We start from the raw sequence: 26,094 nt of genomic DNA, 5'->3' as shown, positions 1-26,094 counted from the left end.
CATTAATTGAAGGAATAAATTATCAGAATTTTTCGATAAATTTAAGAACTGTAAATAATTTTAATTTTATAAATTTTTTAAAAAATTACCGGCTTTTATATACATTTATAGCGTTAAGGACTAATTGAACAAGTAATTTTAATTATGTCGTCTCAGTTTAATTTACATTAAGGAAATTTAAGGAATAGTTTTAAACTAATTTAAGTATTAAATTCAGAAATTTAAGCACCGCTTTAAGGAATAATTTTGCTTGTATCTCAATAAATTCAAGCACTAAGACAAGGAACAGCTACGAGGATATTTTAAATAAATTCAAGCACTAAAATTCAGGAATTTGAGCATTAATTGAAGGAATAAATTATCAGAATTTTTCGATAAATTTAAGAACTGTAAATAATTTTAATTTTATAAATTTTTTAAAAAATTACCGGCTTTTATATACATTTATAGCGTTAAGGACTAATTGAACAAGTAATTTTAATTATGTCGTCTCAGTTTAATTTACATTAAGGAAATTTAAGGAATAGTTTTAAACTAATTTAAGTATTAAATTCAGAAATTTAAGCACCGCTTTAAGGAATAATTTTGCTTGTATCTCAATAAATTCAAGCACTAAGACAAGGAACAGCTACGAGGATATTTTAAATAAATTCAAGCACTAAAATTCAGGAATTTGAGCATTAATTGAAGGAATAAATTATCAGAATTTTTCGATAAATTTAAGAACTAAGTTCTAGAATAATTTCGAACATACTTAAATAAATTGAAGCGTTAAGTTCAGGAATTTAAGCAATAATCTTTAATAAATTTGAGTACTAAATTTAGGGATTGAAGCACGAATTTAAGAGATAACGTTGAACTTATTTTAATCAAAACCATTCCTGCACTTAAAATTTATTATCTAGAATATTTAATTTATTCCTTTACGAATTTACACGATTAAAATGAAATTATTTTACGAATATTGCTTCAAAAAGGAAAATATATATATATTTATATCCACTCCTATGCGAATAACTGAATGAATTGATAAAGATCATTTGCATATTTATAGCCTTAGTGACTTCGAAAATCTAGAAGGAGTTTATCAGAATCATTATTCAACGACTAGCAAACGAGGAGGGAACGTAACTCACTTCTAGGTGATGGGGATTAATTAAGATAAGGTCTATGACATCGTTTAGAAAACGATTGATAAAGCAAGGAAACTACAGAAGGAAAATTGAAGACATGGAATGCTTACAGGCTCGAAACTGGGAGCTATTTGTGTGAAAATGTCAAGGATAGAAATGGAGATCTTTGGAATTTCTGAAACATTCTATTGTGGTAACCATGACTTTCACATTGATGATAACGATATAATGCCAACCTCTATTAGAATAACATTATAAAGAAATTCATTTCCATTTTTTTATTCAAAATTGAATAATGATGTAATCTTTCGGAAAATATCTTTCGTTATTTATAATAAAAGATTTCTCACATTCTCTAAATTAATCAAATTATAAACATTACGATCCTTTTAAGTGCTTTAAAGAATACTTTTTTGGATATTAATTTAAGGAATAATCTTAACCATGCAACTAAGCATACGTCACGATTATTCCTTGAGGAATAATCTTATCATTTCTTTACCATTTCTTTCGAAATTCCTTAAGGAATAATAATTAAAGTGTAAAATTCTTAGGTCATGCTTGAGATTAACTCTCAAAATAGTGGTTAGAAATTGACGTATTTCCTATTAATTTCTAAGCACTATTTTGAGAGATAATTGTAAGCATCACCTAATACTTTTAGGCTTTAATTTAAGGAATCGTAATAATTTTTAAGCATTGATTTAGGGAAAGATTTTGAAGCAGGCCCTAAAAACTTTAGTCTACACTTTAAGGAATAATCTTAAGCATACTCTAAAATTATTAAGCATTAATTTAGGGATATCTAAAGCATACGATAATAACTTTTAAGCACTGATTAAAGGGGTTATTTTGAAAGAAATCCTTAATAATTGAAAATAATCCACGAATAATGCTTTAAAATTTCGAAATATATGAAGTTTATAGTTCCAGAAAGTGTAATTTTCTTAAGTTGTGTACTTGTAAATTTTTATCAATTTATACAGAAAAAATAGGAAACATTATCAGTGAAAATGCTAATGATATTAACTATATTGAGCCATTTAAATGCATGTGTTTTGATAGAAAAAAATAATAAAAATAATGTAGGGTATAGAATGACAATTGAGTTTAGATGTACTTAACGATAAAGAAAATTTACTGATTGAATTTTGCGATAATAACGATCTGTTTACACTTAAAATAATAGAAAATCCAACCTTTTTTCCTCTTATCTAAATAGTAAATACTCTCACGTTCTGCGTACTGATGAAAATTCCAATTCTTCTTACAAAAAACACTCCAAATTTCCAGTACGGTTAATGATTACAGCGAAATGTTTGATTTACATACAGGGAAGTCCAAAAGTCAGTTAACATTTGTAATGAATCATGTTCTGCTTTATTTTGAAATAATTATGTCATGATTTTTACAAAATTTCGGCACTATTCTTCCGAAAATTTATTTTAGTTTTAATGTAATTCAATTACATCAAAATTAATACAATTCTGTAGTAATTTATTGTAATTGTATCGAAGTTCTGTATCTATATTGTACAGTTGTATACCGAAATTGGTAAAATTCTGTACTGATTTTGTAAATGAAGAAGAAAACAGTTCTACGCTCAGTTTATGAATTCACATACACTAATATACTCTAGAATAAAGAAAAAGAAAAGATGGTTAACTGACTTTTGAGTCCTCTTGTGTATTTTTGTTTAAAAAAGAGACACATAAACGAAGGAAAATAAAAGTTGTAAAATGTAAAATGTCACTTTAAACACAATTACATATAGTACTGTGGAAAAAGGAAGTTATTTTAAACCCTCTGAATTACGTAAGAGTTTATAATTTAAACGCTAAACTGAAGTATTTTTGTGAATAAATTCTCAATTATGATATTAAAAAATTCAGCAATAAATTGCTTAACTTTCCCGGTAAGAGTTAAAATTTTGTGTGGCGCCATTTATTATTATATTTTCATTTAAAAATACTTTTTATATTGTTAATTGTTATAAAATGGCAAAAAGTTTAATTTTGTGGGTATAGATAAATTTTTTTTGAAAAAATTGTAAATGCTAATAACGAGTAAAATCTTCATTAAAGTCTGACTCCACTCGAGATACGACATATGACCCTTCTCTATCTTTCCACCCCTTGACATTTGACCACCAAAATTTAAGAGCATCAATCCCTCTAAGACAAAAACCTCCCTGAAAAATTTTAGAAATTTTCCCCAAAAGGCACAGGAGTTGTTAAGCTTCAAAGAGGGTAAACAAAATCGTGGATATTAAATCATACACATAAACAGCCCAGACACTTCCCAATCAATTTTTTGCATTTCTCGACATTTCCACTGAATCCAAAGATGTAAACATCTTGGGAACACTCATATAAAGTATTTTTAAAAATTAAAATAGGCTTACAGAGACCGAAAAGTTACTTAACGAGGTGTAATGAAAATCAGTCAGCTAGGTCGACTGACTTTTGGGCCATACGTTTAACTATTTACGACGTCTAATTCATTATGTATATTAAAATACTGTGGTTAAATAAAACAAAATAGATCGTTAGATCACGAATCACTGATGTTATATTTATATATAAATGGAGGGTTAGAAATTAATTTCAAGAAGTAAAGGATGAGTAATGTACTAGGAGATGTGGAACTTTGTTTTTTTGTCATAAAGAGAAATTATGAAGGAGATTATCGATTCAAAAAGAGGATATCTGTACATAAAGATAGAAAAAGTAGATAATTTCCAAAATATTAAATAATAATACTGTAAAATTCAATATATTAAATATTGTAGAATGAAAAATATAATAAGAAATATAATAAAAAAGTTTGTCTTATATTCTCATTTAATATAAAAGAATGGAAGAGAATTATATGAATCCATTATCTAAAGAGATTAGGAATTTTCTAAGGAATTTAATTAATCATTTTTGAAGTTAAATTTAAGTTTTAAAAAAGGATAGTCTATACAAATGATGTTATTCTATGAGAAAATGTAAAGATGATTAACTTTTTAAGGATATTTTTGCTTAAAACTGCAACTGAATGTGTTATTAATTTATTAAAAATAAGTTTCTGAAATAGTTTAAAATTGATAAAACTATTTTATGAAATTATTTTTAATCTTGTAATAAAATTATAAATTATATAAAAGTGAAGCTACTCTATGAAAAAGTGCTCACATTATTGGGCTGTAATTTTTAAATTACAGACCTGTAGATTTTCACTGTCGTCCGTCTGTCCGTCCGTCCTTTCTTAATCTCGAGAAAAGAGTTAGGTTGATGAAAATCGAGATCAGATATGAAAGCTCAGGAACCTGAGACATTCATTATGCATAAAAAATGCTGATCAGCGATGTTTAATAAAGATAATTATATATTTAAAAATTTGTTATGTTTCTGTATTATATCTTATGAATTATAGTTTATAAAACACATTTTAAATATTATAAATATACATATTATAGCCCTATATACACGTCACGAAACAAGCTTTAAAAATTAAACTTGCTAAACGATATGTTAACAGTAATGTAACGTTGAAACTCTAGCTTTATCTATAGAAAATAAATTATTTAAATGGCATAATATTAAAGCTAGAATGATTAAAGATGGTGATAACATACATAAAATTAGAAAAGAAAATTATAATTTATGCACGATAATAAGTTTAGATGCCAAAAATAAGTGTAGTTAACTAGAAGAAAAATGAAAATTATTTGATTCTAAATGGCATCTTGGATAAAAATCTTGATAAAGAATAATAAGAAAGGATAAAAAATACTTAAATATCATGACAAAATCTCAGTTATGTAAGGAATTCAACGAGAGATTAATTGATAAAAAAAACCATTCTTCTTATTCACGTGGTTATCAAGAATGAGGATAAGTAAAGAAAGTAGATATTATAGGATGAACTACGTTGAGGTTATATTAAGAAATTATAAGAATAGAAAGTTATAATGATAAATAACATCTATAACTACTAATAAGTTATATAACAGATGAATTATCTTACTTTACATGATAATAAATCAAGATATTTATCATCTAGAACAGCGATTCCCAACCTGTGGTACGCGTACCCCTAGGGGTACGCGATAGATTGTTTAGGGGTACAGAAAAACGTTAGTTAATATAACCGAAAAATAATATNTTATTGTTTACAGAATTTAAATGTTAAATTTCATAAGTTATAATTTTAAATAAATAATTTTGAGTTAAAAGTTGACAATTTTTAAAGTTGGAACTACGAAAATTTAAAGATTATTTTCTAAAATTTGAATTAGAAATTTACATTTTATAATTCTAGAACTAGGAAATTGAATTCAAACATTTACATTTGGGGTAATTAAATGTGCAATATAATCGTGCCAAAAATATAAGATTAATATTCTTTTCTAAAAATATCTCCCAAAAAAATTTTTAAAAAATCGAAAAACTTATTTTCTTATTTTTTATCGACTTAATTATTTTTTAGGAAGAATTATTTTTTGGATCATTTCCTATAAAAATCTGTGCGTAATACTTCAGTAAAATATAAATTTGCTTGAATTTTAATAGCAAATTTAGTAATTTAATTATTGTTTTATTTATTTTTTAAGTGAAAATATAATTAAATTAGTTAGAAAAATTATTTTTATAGTTTATAAAGTTATTTAAATCGTCAAGAAACACTGAAAATCTTTAACTTTCTATCAATAAATTTCTAAAACGTAAATTGATGTTTAACAAATTATGCAATTTTTCACATCTAATTTGCTTACGTTAATAAAAAGTTGCATATTCTGGCTTTTTGGAAGTGTTTATATGTGTAAATTTTATTGGTGTTTTTTCTATAATTTATGTATTAAAAAGCTGCCAACGTTGATATCAACTTGTCTGGAATTGGTGAAAGATAATTTTTTTTGTGTTTTTAGAAATGATGATTTCTTAGATTTTGCTGTTTCCTGGGTAACGAAGCTCATACTTAAACCAGGATTACGTCTAGGATTTTGGTAGATATCGTTGCAGAATGAATACAGAGAGAAAATCCCAGTTTCTTGAAAGATTCTGGTAGGATCTAACATTAGAAACCTTAAAGATATCTTTTTTAGACCCTTCTGTTCTATAAATTACTCCCATTAAAATCTAAAAATTATAAACATAAACAAAATTTGACTCAGAAAATGCTTACAGATTAATGAATGTAACTAAGTTTTAAGAGGAAAAACGTAAAAAGATACATAATATATGATAAACTTTTCTAAAAACTTCGTTTATCTTCCATGAAAACTCAAGAACTTCTTAGATTTAAATTGCTGTTTTTGATTTTATTTAAAACTTAAAATATTCGTGACCAAAATATAAACTTCAAAACTTTAATTAAAGTTAAAAAAATTTAGAAATATAAGCTATTTATAGTACAGCTTTTATAGATTTTTAACCAAGTTGAATTAATATGTCTACACTTTATACAATATAGGAAAATTAATTATATTTAATAATTTATTAAATTAAGATTTTTAAATTTAAAAATTTAAGAGTGATTATTATTAATTTTATTAATAGAATAGTTAATTAGATTTCTATTAACAGTGTATAATTATTATTAAAATGCAAGTGAAAGATTAAAATTATTCGATTTTATGCCATTAACGGCACGAATTTGGAGCAAAGTAACGCGATGATTCGCTTACATATCGTGTGGTTCCTACTAAAATAACTTAATATCTAAAAATAATATATAGATCCCACCAAAATTTCCGTCTAGTAGAATGCCGGAACAACACATTCTAGCAATTTCCGTATGTTCCGACACAACGGAAACATCTACTAAGTCTCTTCTTCCCCTTCATCCCATACCTTTGATATTTTACAAATGGTTCCGGTTATCCTTTAGAATTTTCAATTTTCTATCATCAGAACTATAAATTATCTAATTAATCTTATCTTATAAATGTTTAAATACTTTGAGAATTTCATTATCATCGATATCTGTTCACGTGCTTATTGTTTATTATGTTGTATATCCCATTCAGTTATGACGTGACTCGTATATTCATTATCTTTAGTGATATTATGGATTTTCTTAGGTTATAACTCTCATTAATCAACAAAAATACACGAATTTTATGTTGTATGCATCGTGTAATTGGTTATATTCTATGTTTATGCCTATCAAAACAGGCATTTAATCTAATAACTTGCGGTTGTTGATATATAGACACTGTATAACTGTGATAAGGGGCTTTATACGATACACTACATAAATATTTGACGTAATATAAGTGCTATGATTTATATAGAGGCTCAATTGATGCAGTGCCTTATATTTTAGTTTTATTATAGTTTCTTTTGTAAATACGAAAGATACTGCTTGTTTTCTATATTAATACTTGATATAAGTACTTAAGGGGCCAAGTAAGCTTTGTCAACTGAGGAGGCAAACTAAGATCTCAGACCTCCTATCGTTTCGAAGACACATTGACGACACGTGATGAGTCACTCGCTAGTTTGCCTTTCCCAACACACCTTTCCTCTCAAAGCCTCCTTACCTGCGCTGATAAATTATCCCTTATAATTTATTTTCCAAACAATTTCATGAATAATTCAAATTATTACACATCCTCTTCTCTCGACATCTTACTGGTCTCCGGGACATATGCCACGTTTGTTCTCTGTTGATATAAATACTATGAAGTATAGTTAAAATTAATTGATGTAGTGTCTTACATTGTAGTTTCTTAGATTTCGGAGGTTAAACAACGTTGATACAACGTTGTACTTGATACAACTGATGCCATAGTTTTATAACAATTTCTTATACGAAGGCTGATATAGTTGCTTAAACTATGAATTGTATACAGTTGAAAATAAGCTTGGTCTTAATTTTCTGAAAGGTTTCTTACAGCGGCTCAGTTATTGTAGAATTATATCAAAAGTTATACAACTTTTCATAAGTTCTGTATCTGATATAAATATTGAGACTTATAAAGATTTATTTCAAACCTTGCTTTTATAATTTTATAATAGTTTCAAAAATACATGCTATAAATTTAGTAATGTATAGCCTTAATTTTAGGTTTATAGACATAGTTGCTTATACTATAGGCCTACTTAATAAACTTAGATAACTTACAGGCTCCTTTGTAGAGTGACTTTAGTTATATCTTTAAGACATTGTAAAATAATATAATACATCAGGCGCATTAATTGTCTAAGTGTTTGCCTTATGTAAGTAGCGTTATATAGTGATAGGCTAAATGTGCCTGATTTAAATAGCATACTTACACAAAAGCTTACTTGATGTAGTTGTTTATAACTTTATACAATTAATGTGCCTTGATATAATGTGCCGTCTTATATAAAAAGGCTCATTTGATGTAGTGCTTAATATCTTAACTTTATGGATACAAAAATTTAGAAGTACTGCGCCTGATATACCAACACTAAAATGTAGTGCCTTATCTTCTAGATTTTTAGAATTAATGTGCTTCATGTAAATGCTATACTGTTATAAACCCTTATATAGTGTTTTATATTGTAGATTTATATGATATATTGCTTCGACACTGTACCTTATACTGTAGAGTTACATAATACTTTAATAATGTACCGTACAGTGCCTTACATAGTAAAGTGTCATTTGATATATTGTACTACGTCAATGTAATATAGTTACCATTTTATATTGTGCCTTATATTATAGATTTGATTTTTTTATACAACACTAATATACACACGGAGCCTTAAACTATACAACGATTTACTTAGCTCCTTTACTTTCACTCAGACGTTACTAAATAATCCATAAATTTCCGTAAATAATAATAAAATTGAGATGACGACGATAATTTTTTCATCATCTCAATTTATTAAAATTCCACATAATTTAATTTTAATCAATTGTTTTTATCTAAAAAGCCATTAAAAGAGGGAATGATTCAAATTCCTCGAATAGCAAAAATGTTTATTATGACGTCAATTAATTTGTTTTTGATGATTTATCATCAATCATTTTCACCATTTATCATTATTTCCTCATTAAATCGAATTTATTTATTTTTTTTTATAATTTTTATTTAATTTTTTACGAGAAAACAAACGTAATTTCCAACTTCATAAAATTAAATAATTAATGAATAATTTATCAAATAAATATAGTTACACTTTCTTGACTTCTAATGTGATTTTTTTTTATTCTAAGAAAAGACGATTTAGATCTTAAATGTGATTTTTTTTAATGAAAATGTAATTTATTTCATCTCAAAAATTATGTTAAAAATTAAAGCTAAAATTTGTATTTTATAAAAATATTTTCCTTGAATAAATTGATAGAAAAATTATCAAATGTGTAGATTTTTTATTGATTTTTTTAGAATATTTTAGATATTTTCATTCTGATTTTAGGTTATATTTTTGGAGGTTTACAAAAGATATATATTTAGAAATTTTAGAATTATTTGAACTTCTAGAATATATTCCTATCAATTCTATAATAATAATTATTCCAGATTTTTTTGAAATATTTTATACAAATACAAGTTAAAAAATTATATTAAGATATAAACTTTTTAAAGCTAAAGTTTACATTTACCAAAAAATTTTTAATGAAAAAAAAAACTGATTTAAAAATTATTAAATGTATAGATTTTGCATTGAGTTTTTTAGAATTTTTTAAATATTTCTTTTATAATTTATAAAATAATAATTATTCTAGATTTTTTTAAATAATTTTTGTTTCTAAGAAACAGATTCTTTAAAGTTAAATATTAAGTTAAAATTTCTTTTTAAAAATGTTCAAATCTAAAAAATTATTATAGATTTTTTTTTGTTTATTTTTTAGAAATTCTCATCTAAAAAAGATTTATCTGGAATGAAGTCTTCTAAATTTATATTTTTAAATAATTAAATGTATGATGTTTTTAGATTTTTTACTCCAAAAATGATATGAATAAGTTTGAAAATTTAAATAACTTTTACGTTCACTCAAACTGGTTGTCTGTACGTCGTGATGTCTCTAATCTCTACAGAAGCGATAAAGTGAGAATTTTTTTGAATTTTATCATTTCTTCTGACAAAATTTTTGAATATAAAAACTTAATTTTTGGTTCCATTTTGGTGTTTTTTACGAACACTTTTAAAGCGAAATTTATGTAATAATTTTCTAAAAAATTAACCAAAAAAATGACAGAAGATTTTGCTTTTATTAGAATAAAAATCAACTAAATTTTTAAAAAAAATTGATTTTTTAGAATGCAAAAAACCAACTAAAAAAGGGGGAAGTTTGTCTTTTTCCTAGTTTTTTTAATTAAAATTTTTTGTGTATAAAAATTAATTTTTTAGTAATTTAATTTGAATATAATTAAATAAAAATAGAGAGAATAATTGTAGAATATTTAGTTGTATGGAAGAGAGAAAGTGAAGAGAGTTGGTGTGTCTTCATGTATTATTGACGTTCATGGATGATGTGCATATCTTTCAAAAAATGGCCATTTCCTTGTTGAATAATGGAAACAAAGATGATGAACGGTCACACATCTCCTTCCAACAATACCTTTTAGATAAGGCACAACTTAAATAAACTAGTTCCACAATCTGAATACACCTAAACTCATTCCATACATAAATCTCCTGTAATTTTATCGGAAATTTTTAATTTTATATTAATGGTAAATATTCTGGCGATTTTAATAATATATTTCCATAATTTAACAATATATTCTCATAATTTAATGACATATTCGCATGATTTTACATTTGCATGTTTCCAGGATTTCGTAGTGTCTTTCCATGATTCAACAGTGTAATCTCGTGATTTAATGATATATTTCCATGATTTCATAGAATATTTCTATAATCTTTCTGTAATTTAATAACACATACCTATAATTCAATATGAATTCTAATGATACATTCATGATTTAACAATACATCCCATGGTTTTACGCTATTTTTCACGATTTCGTCTGTAAATACTTTAGAAGTTACAAATTTCGTGAAACTTATTTACAACACCAAAATTATTTAAAAATTAACAAACAGTTGGCATTGTCAGAAGAGTTGAAAGCATTTTTCTCTTTATTATTCATACAAGTATCAATTTAAATTTATGGTTGAGTGAGTTAGGAGAAGAGATATTCTTAATTGTCACACGTAAAGATTTATGAAGAATATTATGAAAGATAACATCTGCAAGGTTGACACTTTACTCTTCTAATAAACAATACTTCAATAATACCTTTAGTTTTCAAGAAATATGTTTTGCACAGACATCTTGACTGACTGGATAATTACAATATTTCGGTTTTCTTGCCTCGTGATTTTTCAAAAAATTTTATACGTGAACAACAAACGGCCGAGAATAATTACTAAATGTCAAGTAAATCTTATGGACACAGTCACGCAAGCAAAATTATTACAATATTTCAGTTCTCTAGTTGTCTCAACTCCTGAAAATTCTTATGGATAGACAAACAGACAGACACATAAGTGAATACGAATATGTTTTCAGTTTTCTAATCTCTTAGTTTCTAAGAAATCTTTAGAATAGACACACATACAAATAGAATAATATCAGATTTGTTTTCTATTTTTCCCTCTCCTTCTAATTTATGTTATAGACAGACATTTTATGTTAGAACATAGCGAACGAATATAAAACTTCAAACTTCTAGTTTTAGTAAATGTCTTGAGGACAGACAAATAAACGAACAGAACGAATATAAAACGCCAATTCACCAATTATCCGTCTGCATGTCTAATTGCACGATTTCATTCCAGAAAGTCTTGCAAACAGACATACAGACGGACATAACTAAGTTGATGTTGTGCAAAAAGTTACAAAATCTTCTAAATAAAAATTTTTTCAGCTTACTAAATTACAATTTTATTAAGGTTTCCATCAGTCTATTTGTCTGTCAGTAAGATTCCCAAGAATTTCCGCAAACTAGAACTGAATCATTGTAATTATTCTGCTTGCTTGTTTGTCTGTCTCAATACTGTAGTAAAATTATATATCACTCTCTTCTAAAAATTTCCATTCTCTTCCTTTGAGATTTTTTAGATGTGGGATCCAGCAATCATTCTTCACCTTTCAAACAGTTAGATCTTTCACAATTTCAAAACAAAGACATTTATCACTAGGTTGCAGCTTTTGGCACTTCTTTCTAACAATAAATGATCTAAAATTTCTTATAATTTATCTAAAAAAATTTCAATTTTTTAAAAATAAATATTCACTTACGTATATAAAAATTTATTTAGAAGTGTGTGAAAGTCCAGTATATTTTTATATTTTTTAAATAAATTTTTCCGAAATGTTCTGCCTAAATTTTCTGTTATAAAGCGTGTTTTTAACTAATTTTTAATGAATAAAATTGCATTATTTTTTAAATTCTCGATATATTTTTGGAATTTTTAAGTGTATTTTTATAAAAATATTTCTAAAACTTTACACAAACAAGTGTTTTTTCAATGCTAGTTTAGCGATGAGTGAATTTATATGAAAATTTGGAAAAAATACGAATGTTTATTGAAAGATTCGTCTAAAAAATCCTATATAAAAAACGCATGTTTTGAATTATGTATAATGTTTAGTGAATGAAATTACCTTAAATATAAAATAAAGTTAGGCAAAAATCAATAGAAATAATAGATGAAGGCATCCACGGATACAATTTTACATGGAATCAATAGGAAAGTCTTAAAAAATTTTATACAAATGTGTATTTTTTTCAAACGTTACTTAGCTTTTAGTGATGAATCTTTAATGGTAGTTAAACTTTCAAAGGACCCATCTAAAAAACGCTTTTATATAGAAATTATTAGGGACATTCTTTCAAAATATCCTATATAAAAGTGTATTTGCAGAATATTAATTGATTTTAATACAAAGATACTGAAGAGGTAATCTTTAAAGTTTATCATCTAAAAAAGATAAGAGAGAAGACATATCCAAAAATCTATATTTTTATGTGAATTTATAGTACTATTCTAAAAAAATTCTATATAAAGGTGTATTTTTTGAATAATATGTCAAGTTTTAGTGAAAAAATGACCTTAGATACAAACAAAAGTTAGACAAGATTGAGAAATTAAATGGACAAAACCAAAAATACACTATTCTATGTAATATTCTTCTAAAATTTTCTGTGTAAAAGTGTGTATTTTTTAAGATTTAGTTCATTTTTAGCCAATGAAATTGTCTTATAAAATATTTTTCTATTATTTTTTTAGAAAATTTAATAAAAAAGCGCATTCAAAAGCACATTTTTATATAGAAATTAACAAGGATAACCCCTAAAAAATCTACATAAACGTGTATTAATTTTCCGGCTGTTATACTGTATATAACAGAAGGAAAGTATTGCGATCAGTCAAAAAATGACCCCCTCTAGATTTTTAAATTTTTGTACTTAGAAGACATTAAAACGTCGAGAAATGTAAAAAATTCGGGGGTAAATTCTGTATGTATGGATGCTAGTGCGTGGGGGGGCACGATTTTTTCGCCTGTTTGAAGCTTAATAACTACTGTGCTTGTGGTCGAAAATTTCTGAAATTTTGCAGGAAAGTTTATGTATTAGGGGGATTGAGACTATTAAATTTTGGTGGTTAAAGATCGAGGGGATGGAGGGTTAAAGGAGGTTGTGTGTATCTCCAGTAGGGTCAAACTTAATGACGATTTTACTTGTTATTAGCATTTATTTACATTATTTTCTAAAACCCATTCCTGCCCTCAAAATTAAACTTTTGCCATTTTATAATAATTTAAAAACAATGAAAAGATTTAAATAATAAAATATCATAACAGATGGCGCCACACGTCCTGTTTTAAATGTTGCCGGGAAAGTTAAGCAACTCATTGCTGGATGTTTTTTAGAATGGTAATAGGATTTTTAACGAATGAAATTATCCAACGACTGGGAAAATACTGCAATAATTCAACTAAAAATATATTTCTATAATACTAATTATACGGAAATTCTAAAAAATTCTATTTAGAATGGTGTTTTTAGATAATTAGTTAATATTTAATAAATAAAACGATGTCATGATACGATCGAGGTAATCTTCAGGGATTATTATCTTAGAAGTTGGACAATGTAATCAAGAAGAGACAAGAAAAATGAGGAAGGATACATTCATTTTCCTTTCCAAAAAGATACTCAATTTAAACAAACAAAAATTTGAAATCTCTAAAGATTTCTCTTATCGTTTTAAAAGATTAGAAAAGAAAACTATCATTCTTTACTTAAGTATCTTTACTTAGCTTCAATCACATTAGATATTTTGCTTTTTTAGATTCTTCCCTTGATATTCCCAGGCCTATGCTTTTCTTACTCCTTCCATTCCGTATAAAATGCTAATTTCTATGCAGTTTTTTTTAATATAAATTAGGCTTTTTTGAAAAATCTCCAAATGGATGATGGAATTTACTTGGCGTAGTAAGTATTATACGGATTTTTTCTTCTTGACCATGAAAAATTTTTTCCAACTTTACTTCTTGGTGTTGGGTTTTTCTCTAGTCTTTTTACTTGTCAAAACGTATTTAAAATTATTTTACTTGGCACTGTAAAATATTTTAAGCTTCCTTACTTGATTAAAAAGCCATTTTACGATTTTTCATTTGGCACAAATAATTAATTCAAATTTTTCTTCTTGATATTGGACCACAGCTTCTAATTGTTTACTTGGCGTTAAAGAAAGTATTGTTAAACTTTCTTACTCGAAATTGTAAGCTTTACTTGGCGTTGATAGACGTTTCCAGTCATTGTTAAACATATTTAAAATTTTATACTTGGCGTTAAAGCTTTATATTTTTCTACTTGCCGATAATAAATATTTTTAGGTTTTTTTAAAGTTGAAACACGCTTTTAGCTCTTCTAATTGGCATTGAAAATTATTTTTAAACTTTTATTCTTTGTATCGGAAGTTATTCTCTAATCACTTTACTTGGCGCTCGTATATATTTTGAAACTTTTCTATTTGACTTTGGAAAAACTTTTGCAATTGGACATTTTCATGTTTTTGCTTGGCATTGGTATGTAATTTCAAGCTTTTCTAATTAATGATGCATTTTTTCAAACTTTTCTACTTGGCGCAATTAGAAAAACATTAGTAATTACTTATTAACGCCAAGTAAAAACGTTTAAAAATCTGTATATCCAATTGGGAAACTGTCATAAAAGTAGAAAAATTTTTAAATATCTTGTGTGTTTAATTGAAAAACTTTATAATTACTTAACAACGCCAAGTAGAAACGTTTGAAAATCAAATTATAATTATAAAGTTTATCAGTTAAGCATACAAGATATTTTCGCACTTTTCTACTTTGCATTATGAAACCTAATTTGAAATCACCTATACTTCATATCAAAATGTATTTTACGGCGTTGAGAAATCTTTTCTTCTTAAAATCGAAATTAACTTTCGTATACAGCATTTACAAGGAACTACCGTCATATTTTTTGGGGGATTCGAAAAAAATCTCTCGATTTTTAGAAGGATAAAGAAGAATACTCGAAGGTATTTTATTTAAGATCTTTGACAAGAGAAGTGAATAATATTCTTCTTAATATTTGAAGATAGAAGATCAGACCAATTCCAATCTTATAAAGATAAGTTGAAAGTGTGTGACATAGGGCCAAATGTAATTTTTGTACCAATCCCAATGGGTAAATGCCAACTTATCGAAACTGCAAAACAACAATTTGTTGTTAAAAGAAGTCGAGGCTTTTTTAAAGGGGAAAAATACCATATTTCTCTATTGACAAAATGACAGGAATATTGCCAATGGGAAGACAAAAAGTTGACTAAACTCGAGAGTCTGTAATTCTAAATGCGTGAAGTGGAATGTGTCACCTCCGTAGAAATAAATTGGAATTTTTTTCTAAATTGCTCCATTTTGCAATACTAAAAAACGCATTTTTATATTTAGATATTTTAAAAAATGATTTATTAAGTATCTAAAGTAGTGTTTTAAAATGTATTTTGTTTATTATTTTTCTTGTCTTTTGGTGTCTAAACCTGTGTATTTTTACATGTTTAGATAGTTAAATTTGATTTTTTATAATTATTTTTTTGGTTTTTGCTTTCCTAGCTGTAGAGCGATTAGTCAAAAATTGATTTTCCAAGATTTTTACATTTTTGAACTCAGTGCACCTTGAAACGTCAAGAAATACAAAAAAAAATTGTGTTTCTTCTGTATATATGGATGCTTGTATGTTTGTGTGAGGCACAATTTTTCTCACCCTCTTTGAAGGTTAATAACTGCTATGCCTTTTGTCGAAAACTTCTGAAATTTTGTAGGGAGGTTTGTGTATTAGGAGAATTGATGCTACTAAATTTTGGTGGTTAAAGATCGAGGGGTAGAGAGATNTTTTAAGAATGCATTTTTTAAAAATTTTATAATCAAAAATTAAAATAAAATTAAGCAAAAATATATTTGCAAAACATTTATTTTCGATTCCAAAAAAATACATCTTTTAGAACTTTTTTAAAAAAAATTAAACGGTAATAAAAATATTTTCGTGAAGTTCTTCGCTTATTTTTATATTTATTTTTAATCAAAAATCGATAGCTGCATTTAAATGATGTTTATGAATTAGAGAAGAAGAGAGTAAAGTATAGAAAAATATATAAATTTAGTATATATAAACTCGGGGAAATTTAAAATTAAAATCTTTCTAATAATTACCTGAACTTTTATTACACATATAAACATTATAATTTTCCGTTTAAATGTCAAAAAAATCAATATTTGAAAGCCATTTAAGTGCTGACATCATATTTGTAAGACTTCTTGCATCTTTTTCTGCTTGAGTAAATGTTCTGTATTGTTCAAAAGGATTCAAAGTAAAGGAATAAGCTCTTTACTTTTCTAGTCATAACCTACTTTAGAAGATAAACCAAGTATAAACCTTTCGACATCTGTTTCCAAACATTTATTCTACTTCTAGCTATGTTCGTTGTATAAATACACACGAATTACCATGAAAATATGATAGACAAGTCATAATGTTAACATCAGATAGCTAGGCAAAGAAGTTGTTTCTATGGTTACGGGATTTTGCAAGGGAATACCTGGATGAAGAAACTTTGAAGTGCATCTCTTTGTTTCTTTCTTTAAGAGTTTTTATAAGCTTCGATAACGTTTTATAAAATGCGATTGACCCCATAACATTTATGAAACGGTATAGGGGGAAATATATATATATATAACTTTATACAAATATTTATTTAATTAATTTTTATATAAAATTCATTATTCATAATCAAACTTTGATCAGGTAGTTAGTCATATATTAAATTATAAGATATCATTGTAACGAAGTTAATAATAATAATTAATATTTAGTTCAAAATATTTATACGTTAATAAATTATTCATGTGGCAAAGTTTTACATAAATGAGTTCAATCTCGTGAAATAATTAAGATAATTCGATTATTCCACTTCTAGTTGAGGAGTTCTTTAATTTTATATACTTGAAAATTTATTGAATCTAATTAGACTCTGTAAATGATATCTATAATCAAACTTTTTATGAAATTTACTGTTATAGTATGAAAATTAATTATAATTAATAATTAAAATAGCTTTTTCTCACGTAAAAATATAATTAAATTAATAAAAATATCGTTTCTTTTACAGATGTTACGTTCCTCTTCCATGCGTGAATTATAGAGATACTCTGTTTACGTCTAGTTTAAAATATGTTTATGCATAAAAGTGTATAAAGTTATTCAGTAACTTTTTGAGAAAAATAATTATTTATCAAATTGTTATGAAAAAATTAAGTAGAGAAGTGATGAAAACTATTTGCAACACGCATCTCTCATTGTCACAAAAATCGTCGATTGTTGGATATTATGAAGAAATTTAAATATAAAAATCAAATTAATTAATAAAATTTTACTTCGAAAAGTTATATAAATTATAAATAAAAATGCAGTCAAATATGACTTTCGATTTTTACAACTTTACAGTTGAAGATCCTATAAAAATCGATATTATAGGAATGGTTGTGATGTCTGTATTATTGGGTATCATAATATTAGCTACTGTAGTTGGAAATTTATTTGTCATAGCTGCAATATTTATCGAGAAGAATCTACAGAGTGTTGGTAATTATTTAGTCCTATCCTTAGGTGTTGCAGATCTGATGGTAGCATGTTTGGTTATGCCACTCGGTGCTGTAAACGAAGTGAATCAAGAATGGATAATGGGACCCGAGTTATGTGACGTGTGGACTGCATGTGACGTTCTCTGTTGTACAGCATCTATCTTACACCTCTTAGCCATAGCAGTTGACAGATTTTGGGCAGTAACTAACGTCGATTACGCTCGTCAAAGAAATGCTAAACACATTTACATAATGATCCTTTTAGTTTGGATAGTATCGTTTGTGGTATCTCTAGCGCCTATATTCGGTTGGAAAGATCCCGATTTTGCCAAGCGACTAGAAGAAGAAAAAAGGTGTCTTGTGAGTCAAGATGTTGCCTATCAGATATTCGCTACCTTTTCTAGCTTTTATGTGCCATTGGTTGTCATACTGATTTTATATTGGAGGATATGGAAAGAAGCAAGGAAAAGAATACGACACAGACCTGGAGCAAAAGCTGTACTCGTAGTACAAAAAAGTTCAGGAAATATTACACCACCATCAACGGCAGATTTACCTTCTACTTCGAGCACTTCTAATGGTGTTGCTGCTGCTCAAACCGGTGTGGGAAGACTTCTTTTAATAGCCAAAAGGGATAAAAAGTCAACGAGAATAAAAGAATCAATGGAATCGAAGAGGGAAAGGAAAGCAGCAAAGACTTTAGCTATCATAACAGGTGTGTTTGTGGTATGTTGGCTACCATTCTTTGTCGTGGCGTTAGTTATGCCTATATGCAGTTGTGAACTGAGTCAATACATTTTCAGCTTCTTCTTGTGGTTAGGTTACGCCAATTCTATGCTTAACCCCCTCATTTATACAATATTCAGCCCCGATTTTAGGAATGCTTTTAAAAGAATATTATGTGGACCTCAATCTACTCAAAGATCTTAAAAAATGGTGTTATATATTCTTCTCTGTATAGACATCGAACTCTATATTCTCGTAAATTTTACTAGAAANTAAAAAATTCTATTTAGAATGGTGTTTTTAGATAATTAGTTAATATTTAATAAATAAAACGATGTCATGATACGATCGAGGTAATCTTCAGGGATTATTATCTTAGAAGTTGGACAATGTAATCAAGAAGAGACAAGAAAAATGAGGAAGGATACATTCATTTTCCTTTCCAAAAAGATACTCAATTTAAACAAACAAAAATTTGAAATCTCTAAAGATTTCTCTTATCGTTTTAAAAGATTAGAAAAGAAAACTATCATTCTTTACTTAAGTATCTTTACTTAGCTTCAATCACATTAGATATTTTGCTTTTTTAGATTCTTCCCTTGATATTCCCAGGCCTATGCTTTTCTTACTCCTTCCATTCCGTATAAAATGCTAATTTCTATGCAGTTTTTTTTAATATAAATTAGGCTTTTTTGAAAAATCTCCAAATGGATGATGGAATTTACTTGGCGTAGTAAGTATTATACGGATTTTTTCTTCTTGACCATGAAAAATTTTTTCCAACTTTACTTCTTGGTGTTGGGTTTTTCTCTAGTCTTTTTACTTGTCAAAACGTATTTAAAATTATTTTACTTGGCACTGTAAAATATTTTAAGCTTCCTTACTTGATTAAAAAGCCATTTTACGATTTTTCATTTGGCACAAATAATTAATTCAAATTTTTCTTCTTGATATTGGACCACAGCTTCTAATTGTTTACTTGGCGTTAAAGAAAGTATTGTTAAACTTTCTTACTCGAAATTGTAAGCTTTACTTGGCGTTGATAGACGTTTCCAGTCATTGTTAAACATATTTAAAATTTTATACTTGGCGTTAAAGCTTTATATTTTTCTACTTGCCGATAATAAATATTTTTAGGTTTTTTTAAAGTTGAAACACGCTTTTAGCTCTTCTAATTGGCATTGAAAATTATTTTTAAACTTTTATTCTTTGTATCGGAAGTTATTCTCTAATCACTTTACTTGGCGCTCGTATATATTTTGAAACTTTTCTATTTGACTTTGGAAAAACTTTTGCAATTGGACATTTTCATGTTTTTGCTTGGCATTGGTATGTAATTTCAAGCTTTTCTAATTAATGATGCATTTTTTCAAACTTTTCTACTTGGCGCAATTAGAAAAACATTAGTAATTACTTATTAACGCCAAGTAAAAACGTTTAAAAATCTGTATATCCAATTGGGAAACTGTCATAAAAGTAGAAAAATTTTTAAATATCTTGTGTGTTTAATTGAAAAACTTTATAATTACTTAACAACGCCAAGTAGAAACGTTTGAAAATCAAATTATAATTATAAAGTTTATCAGTTAAGCATACAAGATATTTTCGCACTTTTCTACTTTGCATTATGAAACCTAATTTGAAATCACCTATACTTCATATCAAAATGTATTTTACGGCGTTGAGAAATCTTTTCTTCTTAAAATCGAAATTAACTTTCGTATACAGCATTTACAAGGAACTACCGTCATATTTTTTGGGGGATTCGAAAAAAATCTCTCGATTTTTAGAAGGATAAAGAAGAATACTCGAAGGTATTTTATTTAAGATCTTTGACAAGAGAAGTGAATAATATTCTTCTTAATATTTGAAGATAGAAGATCAGACCAATTCCAATCTTATAAAGATAAGTTGAAAGTGTGTGACATAGGGCCAAATGTAATTTTTGTACCAATCCCAATGGGTAAATGCCAACTTATCGAAACTGCAAAACAACAATTTGTTGTTAAAAGAAGTCGAGGCTTTTTTAAAGGGGAAAAATACCATATTTCTCTATTGACAAAATGACAGGAATATTGCCAATGGGAAGACAAAAAGTTGACTAAACTCGAGAGTCTGTAATTCTAAATGCGTGAAGTGGAATGTGTCACCTCCGTAGAAATAAATTGGAATTTTTTTCTAAATTGCTCCATTTTGCAATACTAAAAAACGCATTTTTATATTTAAATATTTTAAAAAATGATTTATTAAGTATCTAAAGTAGTGTTTTAAAATGTATTTTGTTTATTATTTTTCTTGTCTTTTGGTGTCTAAACCTGTGTATTTTTACATGTTTAGATAGTTAAATTTGATTTTTTTATAATTATTTTTTTGGTTTTTGCTTTCCTAGCTGTAGAGCGATTAGTCAAAAATTGATTTTCCAAGATTTTTACATTTTTGAACTCAGTGCACCTTGAAACGTCAAGAAATACAAAAAAAAATTGTGTTTCTTCTGTATATATGGATGCTTGTATGTTTGTGTGAGGCACAATTTTTCTCACCCTCTTTGAAGGTTAATAACTGCTATGCCTTTTGTCGAAAACTTCTGAAATTTTGTAGGGAGGTTTGTGTATTAGGAGAATTGATGCTACTAAATTTTGGTGGTTAAAGATCGAGGGGTAGAGAGATAGGAGTCGTGTGTTGTATCTCGAGTGGGGTTAGCTTTAATGAAGAGTTTACTCGTTATTGGGCTGCAATTTTCAAAAATTGTAGACCTATAATTTTCTGCTGGCGTCTGTCTGTCTGTCTGTTCTTCTTTACTTTCAAGAACGGAGTTAGGTAGATAAAAGTCAGGACCAGATATGGAAAGTTCAAAGGAGGGAAACCCGATTAACTATATACGAACTACTGGTTTTAACCTTAAATTTGTATAGAGCTTTTAACCGGAAGTGATTTCAATTAAAAAATTTTCCCCTGAACATATTTAGATAGATGACATGACTCCATTGTTAACAGGAAAAGTATGATGTACAGTACAAGGGCAAGACACTGCTAAAATTGAATACATTGTGACGATTTCACAATAATTGCTCATTAATATTTACAATTTTTAATTTTTTGCCGGGAAAGTCACACAACTCGCTGCTGGACTTTCTGGGTGTTGTTATGGCTATATCTTTTCTTCTTTTTAGCTGTTTCAATGGCTACTTTTTGCTTCTTTAAAATACTTTTTTGTTTCTACTTGAAATTTCAATTTAATAAATACCCGAAGAAGTGATATAAAGGATGTTCTGAGCTCATTACTTTATTTAATATCCAAAAAATTTGTTTTTGGGGATGTTTCTCAATGGATTTTTTTTGGGGACGTTTAACATTGAAGAATATTGTTAGTTTGTAAGGAGGTTAGAAAAGGAAATGATACTGTTACTAGCCAGGAAATGATACCAAGAAAAGGCGTGGTTGAAAATGATGGTCTAACAAATGAATATGGAAGGTCATACGATCGAAAGGGACGGTTTTTTTCACTCCCAAACATCACCTGAGTTCAATAATTATCGGGAAAACAAAAAGGAATCAATTCTAAAAAATTTTCATCATTAGTTTAACATATGAAAACACTTAAATTTGAAGTTAAAATACAAGGATTCTTTACTAATATACGAAGAGATCAAGGGTTTTATTTGATTCAAGTTTCTAAGAAATCGATTTTCTCAACTAGAAAATAACATAAATTAATGTTAATGATAGTATTTTCTTTTTAAAAAGTCATTTATAACTTTTTGATGACTTTTATTCTTTATTTTTAATCAATGTTTTACGTTATAAACACCGACAAATGTATTGATTGACGTTTAGGAAATTGTAGTTTTATTTGCTTCTAAAAAATTTTATCGTGTCTTTTTTGAATGGAACGTAAAGAAAAGAAACTTATTTATGTCTTTTTTAATCTTGTTTCATTTATTTTATATATTTTTAGAAGTGTATAAATGAGATTTATGCACCTGTAAAAATTTTATGGTGCTCTTTTATCAATGAAACGTGAAGGAACAAGTATTATTTATGTTTCGTCTCTTTGTTTTTCATTAATCAAACGGATGGAACACCAAGAAGAATGGGTATTTAATTAAATATCTTGACTTTTATTCTTTATTTTGAATTATTTCTTTACCTGTTACCTGTAAAGACAAGTATTAATTAATTTTCAAGAAATTGTAGTTTTATTCATTTAAAAAAACCTACCGTAAATTTTTCGAATGTAACATAAAGAAAATATATATAAGATTTATGCCTTAAAAATTTTTATGATGATTTTTTCCCAAATGTAACGTGAAGAAACAAGTATTATTTATGTATCTCCATTTAGTTCCATTCACTGGGTTGCAATTTGAAAAAATTGTAGATTTATAAAGATTGCTGTTTACAGGAAAAGTATGATTTAAAGGGGCAAGACACTACTAATTTTGAGATCGAGAACATATATTTTAAATTAAATAAATATAAAGTATGATTAAAAATTGCAGACCGGCATTGTGATTATGTCACAATAATTTTTGCTCATTTTTTATTATTTTATTTTAGAAAATATATAAAAAAATAAATCAAAAATAATAAAAATAGATGTTTAGTTAAATATTATGACTTTTATTCTTAATTTTTGATAACTTTTTTGGTTAAAAACATTGCCAAGCATTGATTAATGTTTAGGAAATTGCAGTTTTATTCGCTTCCAAAAATGTCTATCGCCAATTTATTGAATGTAACATAAAGGAAAGAATCTTATTTATGTTCCTTTACCTTGTTTCATTTATTTTCTGAATGGAACAACATAAAAAAGGAGAATATTTGATTAAACATCTAATAAAATTAAATTCAATTCTTTGTCTAACAACATAACTGAATCAATTCATTCATCGATGAAAATAAACACTTTCACATTGTTTTTCTTTCATTATTTCTTTATTTTTGTTGTTTTTATATTTATATTCACTATTTTTCTTTAATTAATTATCATTTTTCTTTATTTTTTCCTCATCTCCATCGCACTTGCTTCTGTTGTTCTTTTAACATCTCCATAGTCTTATGCCAAGTTATTATACTTTAAAAGAAGACTCAACCTAAATTTTCTAATAAAATTAAAATATTTTATTTACTTTATGTAAAAAACACAATTTTTTAAAAATTATTCCTCCGTATGTAAATACATACAAAAGTGCAGAATATAATAATTGTGTTTTTTCGTTGAAATTTCTAAAAAATTCTAGCTTTTCTCTAGAATTTATTTAAAATTTCTACGTATTTTTTAAAAAATGTTTTAAGAAATTTCTGGTATTTCTTAAGAAGAATTTATTATAAATTTCTAAAAATATTTCAGACTTTTATTTAAATTTATTATAAATTTTTGTATTTTTCTCTGTAATTTTTTAAGTTTTTTTTAGAATTTCTTTGAAATTTTTGATTTTTTTCAAATGATGAGAATTTGTTAAAACCTTCTAAAAACAATTGTTTCTCTATTAGAATCTATTAGAAATGTTTGTATTTTTTAATAATTTAGCAAAAAAACTTTTAAGATTCCGTCAGAAAATCTTAAAAATCTTGTTTTTACCTCCGAATTTCTAAGAAAATTTGGTGAAATTCTATTCTTAATAGAATTTCATTATAATAGAATTATAATGAAATTCTATTGAAATTTGGATAATAGAATTTCATTATAATAGAATTTCATTAATAAAAGTATATATATGATAAGAAAAATATTAATTTAACTTGTGATTTTTAGAAGAATTTCTTTTAAAATTTTTAAAATATTTTTTTCAATTTGAGAAAAGAAATTTTATTGACATTCTCCACGAATATTTGGCATCAGCAAAATATACTAAAAGTTAGAAATGACAGTTTAGAAATGAAATCTCAATATAAAACTTCTTAAAATTTCTGATGATGACAATATCTAAAATTTAAATTTAAAATCTAAAAAAAAATTCAATTTTAATATATTTATATTAAATTGAATTTATTTATCAGATTTTTGTATTTTATGAAGCGTGTTTGTACTTTTTCCAGATGTTTCGATTGAGTTTTATAATTTATAATTTTTTCAACGAAATTTCTAATAAATTCTAATAACGAGAATGGAAATTTTTTAGAAATTCTAAGGACAAAAACAAGAATTTCTGAAGAAATTTCTACGAATCCTTAACAAAACATAAAGACAAATCCCAATTTAACAATTATATTTAAAGTATAACGATTGAATTTGAAAATTCCTAATTAAATGTCTTCGGTTGACTTAAAATTTCAACAAAATAAGTTCATTTAATTCGTATAAATCGAATTATTTTGATTTTTTATATATTTATAAACTAAAAAAATGAAAATATTCATATTCAAGTTCGTTATTTAACTATACAAAGTGGCCCAAAACTGAGTTAACCATTGTAAAGAGTGCCATATACTGTAGATTCTCTATATAGTAATCCCTCAAAGAACTGAACTACGGTAAATTATTCGTTACATCAATAGTTCACTATAAAGAATAGTAAGAGCCAACAAAATCGAGTAGTCACTATATCAAGAAGTTTTGGTTAGTTATTAAAATGTCCAGGACGACCCAAAACTCAGTTAATTATTGTAAACCGTTTTAAGAAGCGAGAAGTGATGTAAGGAATGGATCAAAACTCAGTTAACCATCGTAATTTTAATGTAATGATTAGCGTACGGTTGGTTACTTAAAAAATTCAGTATGATCCAAAATATTCATTTAAACACTATAAGGAGGATTATGTTTTCATCACTTTTCGTGTAAATTCAGTTAACGGTTTTTATTTGCGCAGTTAACTGAATTTTGGGCCATCCTAAATTATTTTTTAGTGGTTAAAAATTTTTCTTTCAAATTTAACTTTAGAGCGTAAGGAATAATATATTTATATTTATTTTCTAAATTTTTTTTAAAATAAATATTTTTCATTTCTTAAAATGGTTAGATTTTAATCTGAAAATGAGATCTGATCTCCCCTCCTACTCATTTATTATGACAAAGCTAATTACTTCTTTTACTTTTATCCAACTTTGATGAGAGTATTTTCTTTGTTAAATAAGAGATTTAACAAATTTTTATTTTCTAAAAATAAAAAAAAAGAACTTCTAAAAAATTATG

The 26,094-nt window shown here is 26.4% G+C and overlaps 1 protein-coding gene across 1 annotated transcript in view; it reads left to right on the top strand.

Moving 5' to 3' along the window:
• Positions 1-19,166, top strand: part of LOC111621958 (5-hydroxytryptamine receptor 2A-like) — a 21,062-nt gene extending 1,896 nt beyond the window's left edge. The window contains exon 2 of the mRNA XM_023364214.1: positions 17,765-19,166. Coding sequence (XP_023219982.1) covers positions 18,060-19,166 — 1,107 coding nt within the window. The 5' untranslated portion in view covers positions 17,765-18,059. The remainder of the gene's footprint in view (positions 1-17,764) is intronic.
• The last annotated feature ends 6,928 nt before the right edge of the window (positions 19,167-26,094 follow it).

This window comes from Centruroides sculpturatus, unplaced genomic scaffold (assembly GCF_000671375.1).
Source record: "Centruroides sculpturatus isolate CEXI.00-Female unplaced genomic scaffold, Cexi_2.0 scaffold312, whole genome shotgun sequence".
Lineage (NCBI taxonomy): Eukaryota > Metazoa > Arthropoda > Arachnida > Scorpiones > Buthidae > Centruroides > Centruroides sculpturatus.
Note: the sequence above shows the minus strand (reverse complement) of the source record. Positions and strands in the feature narration are given on the sequence as shown.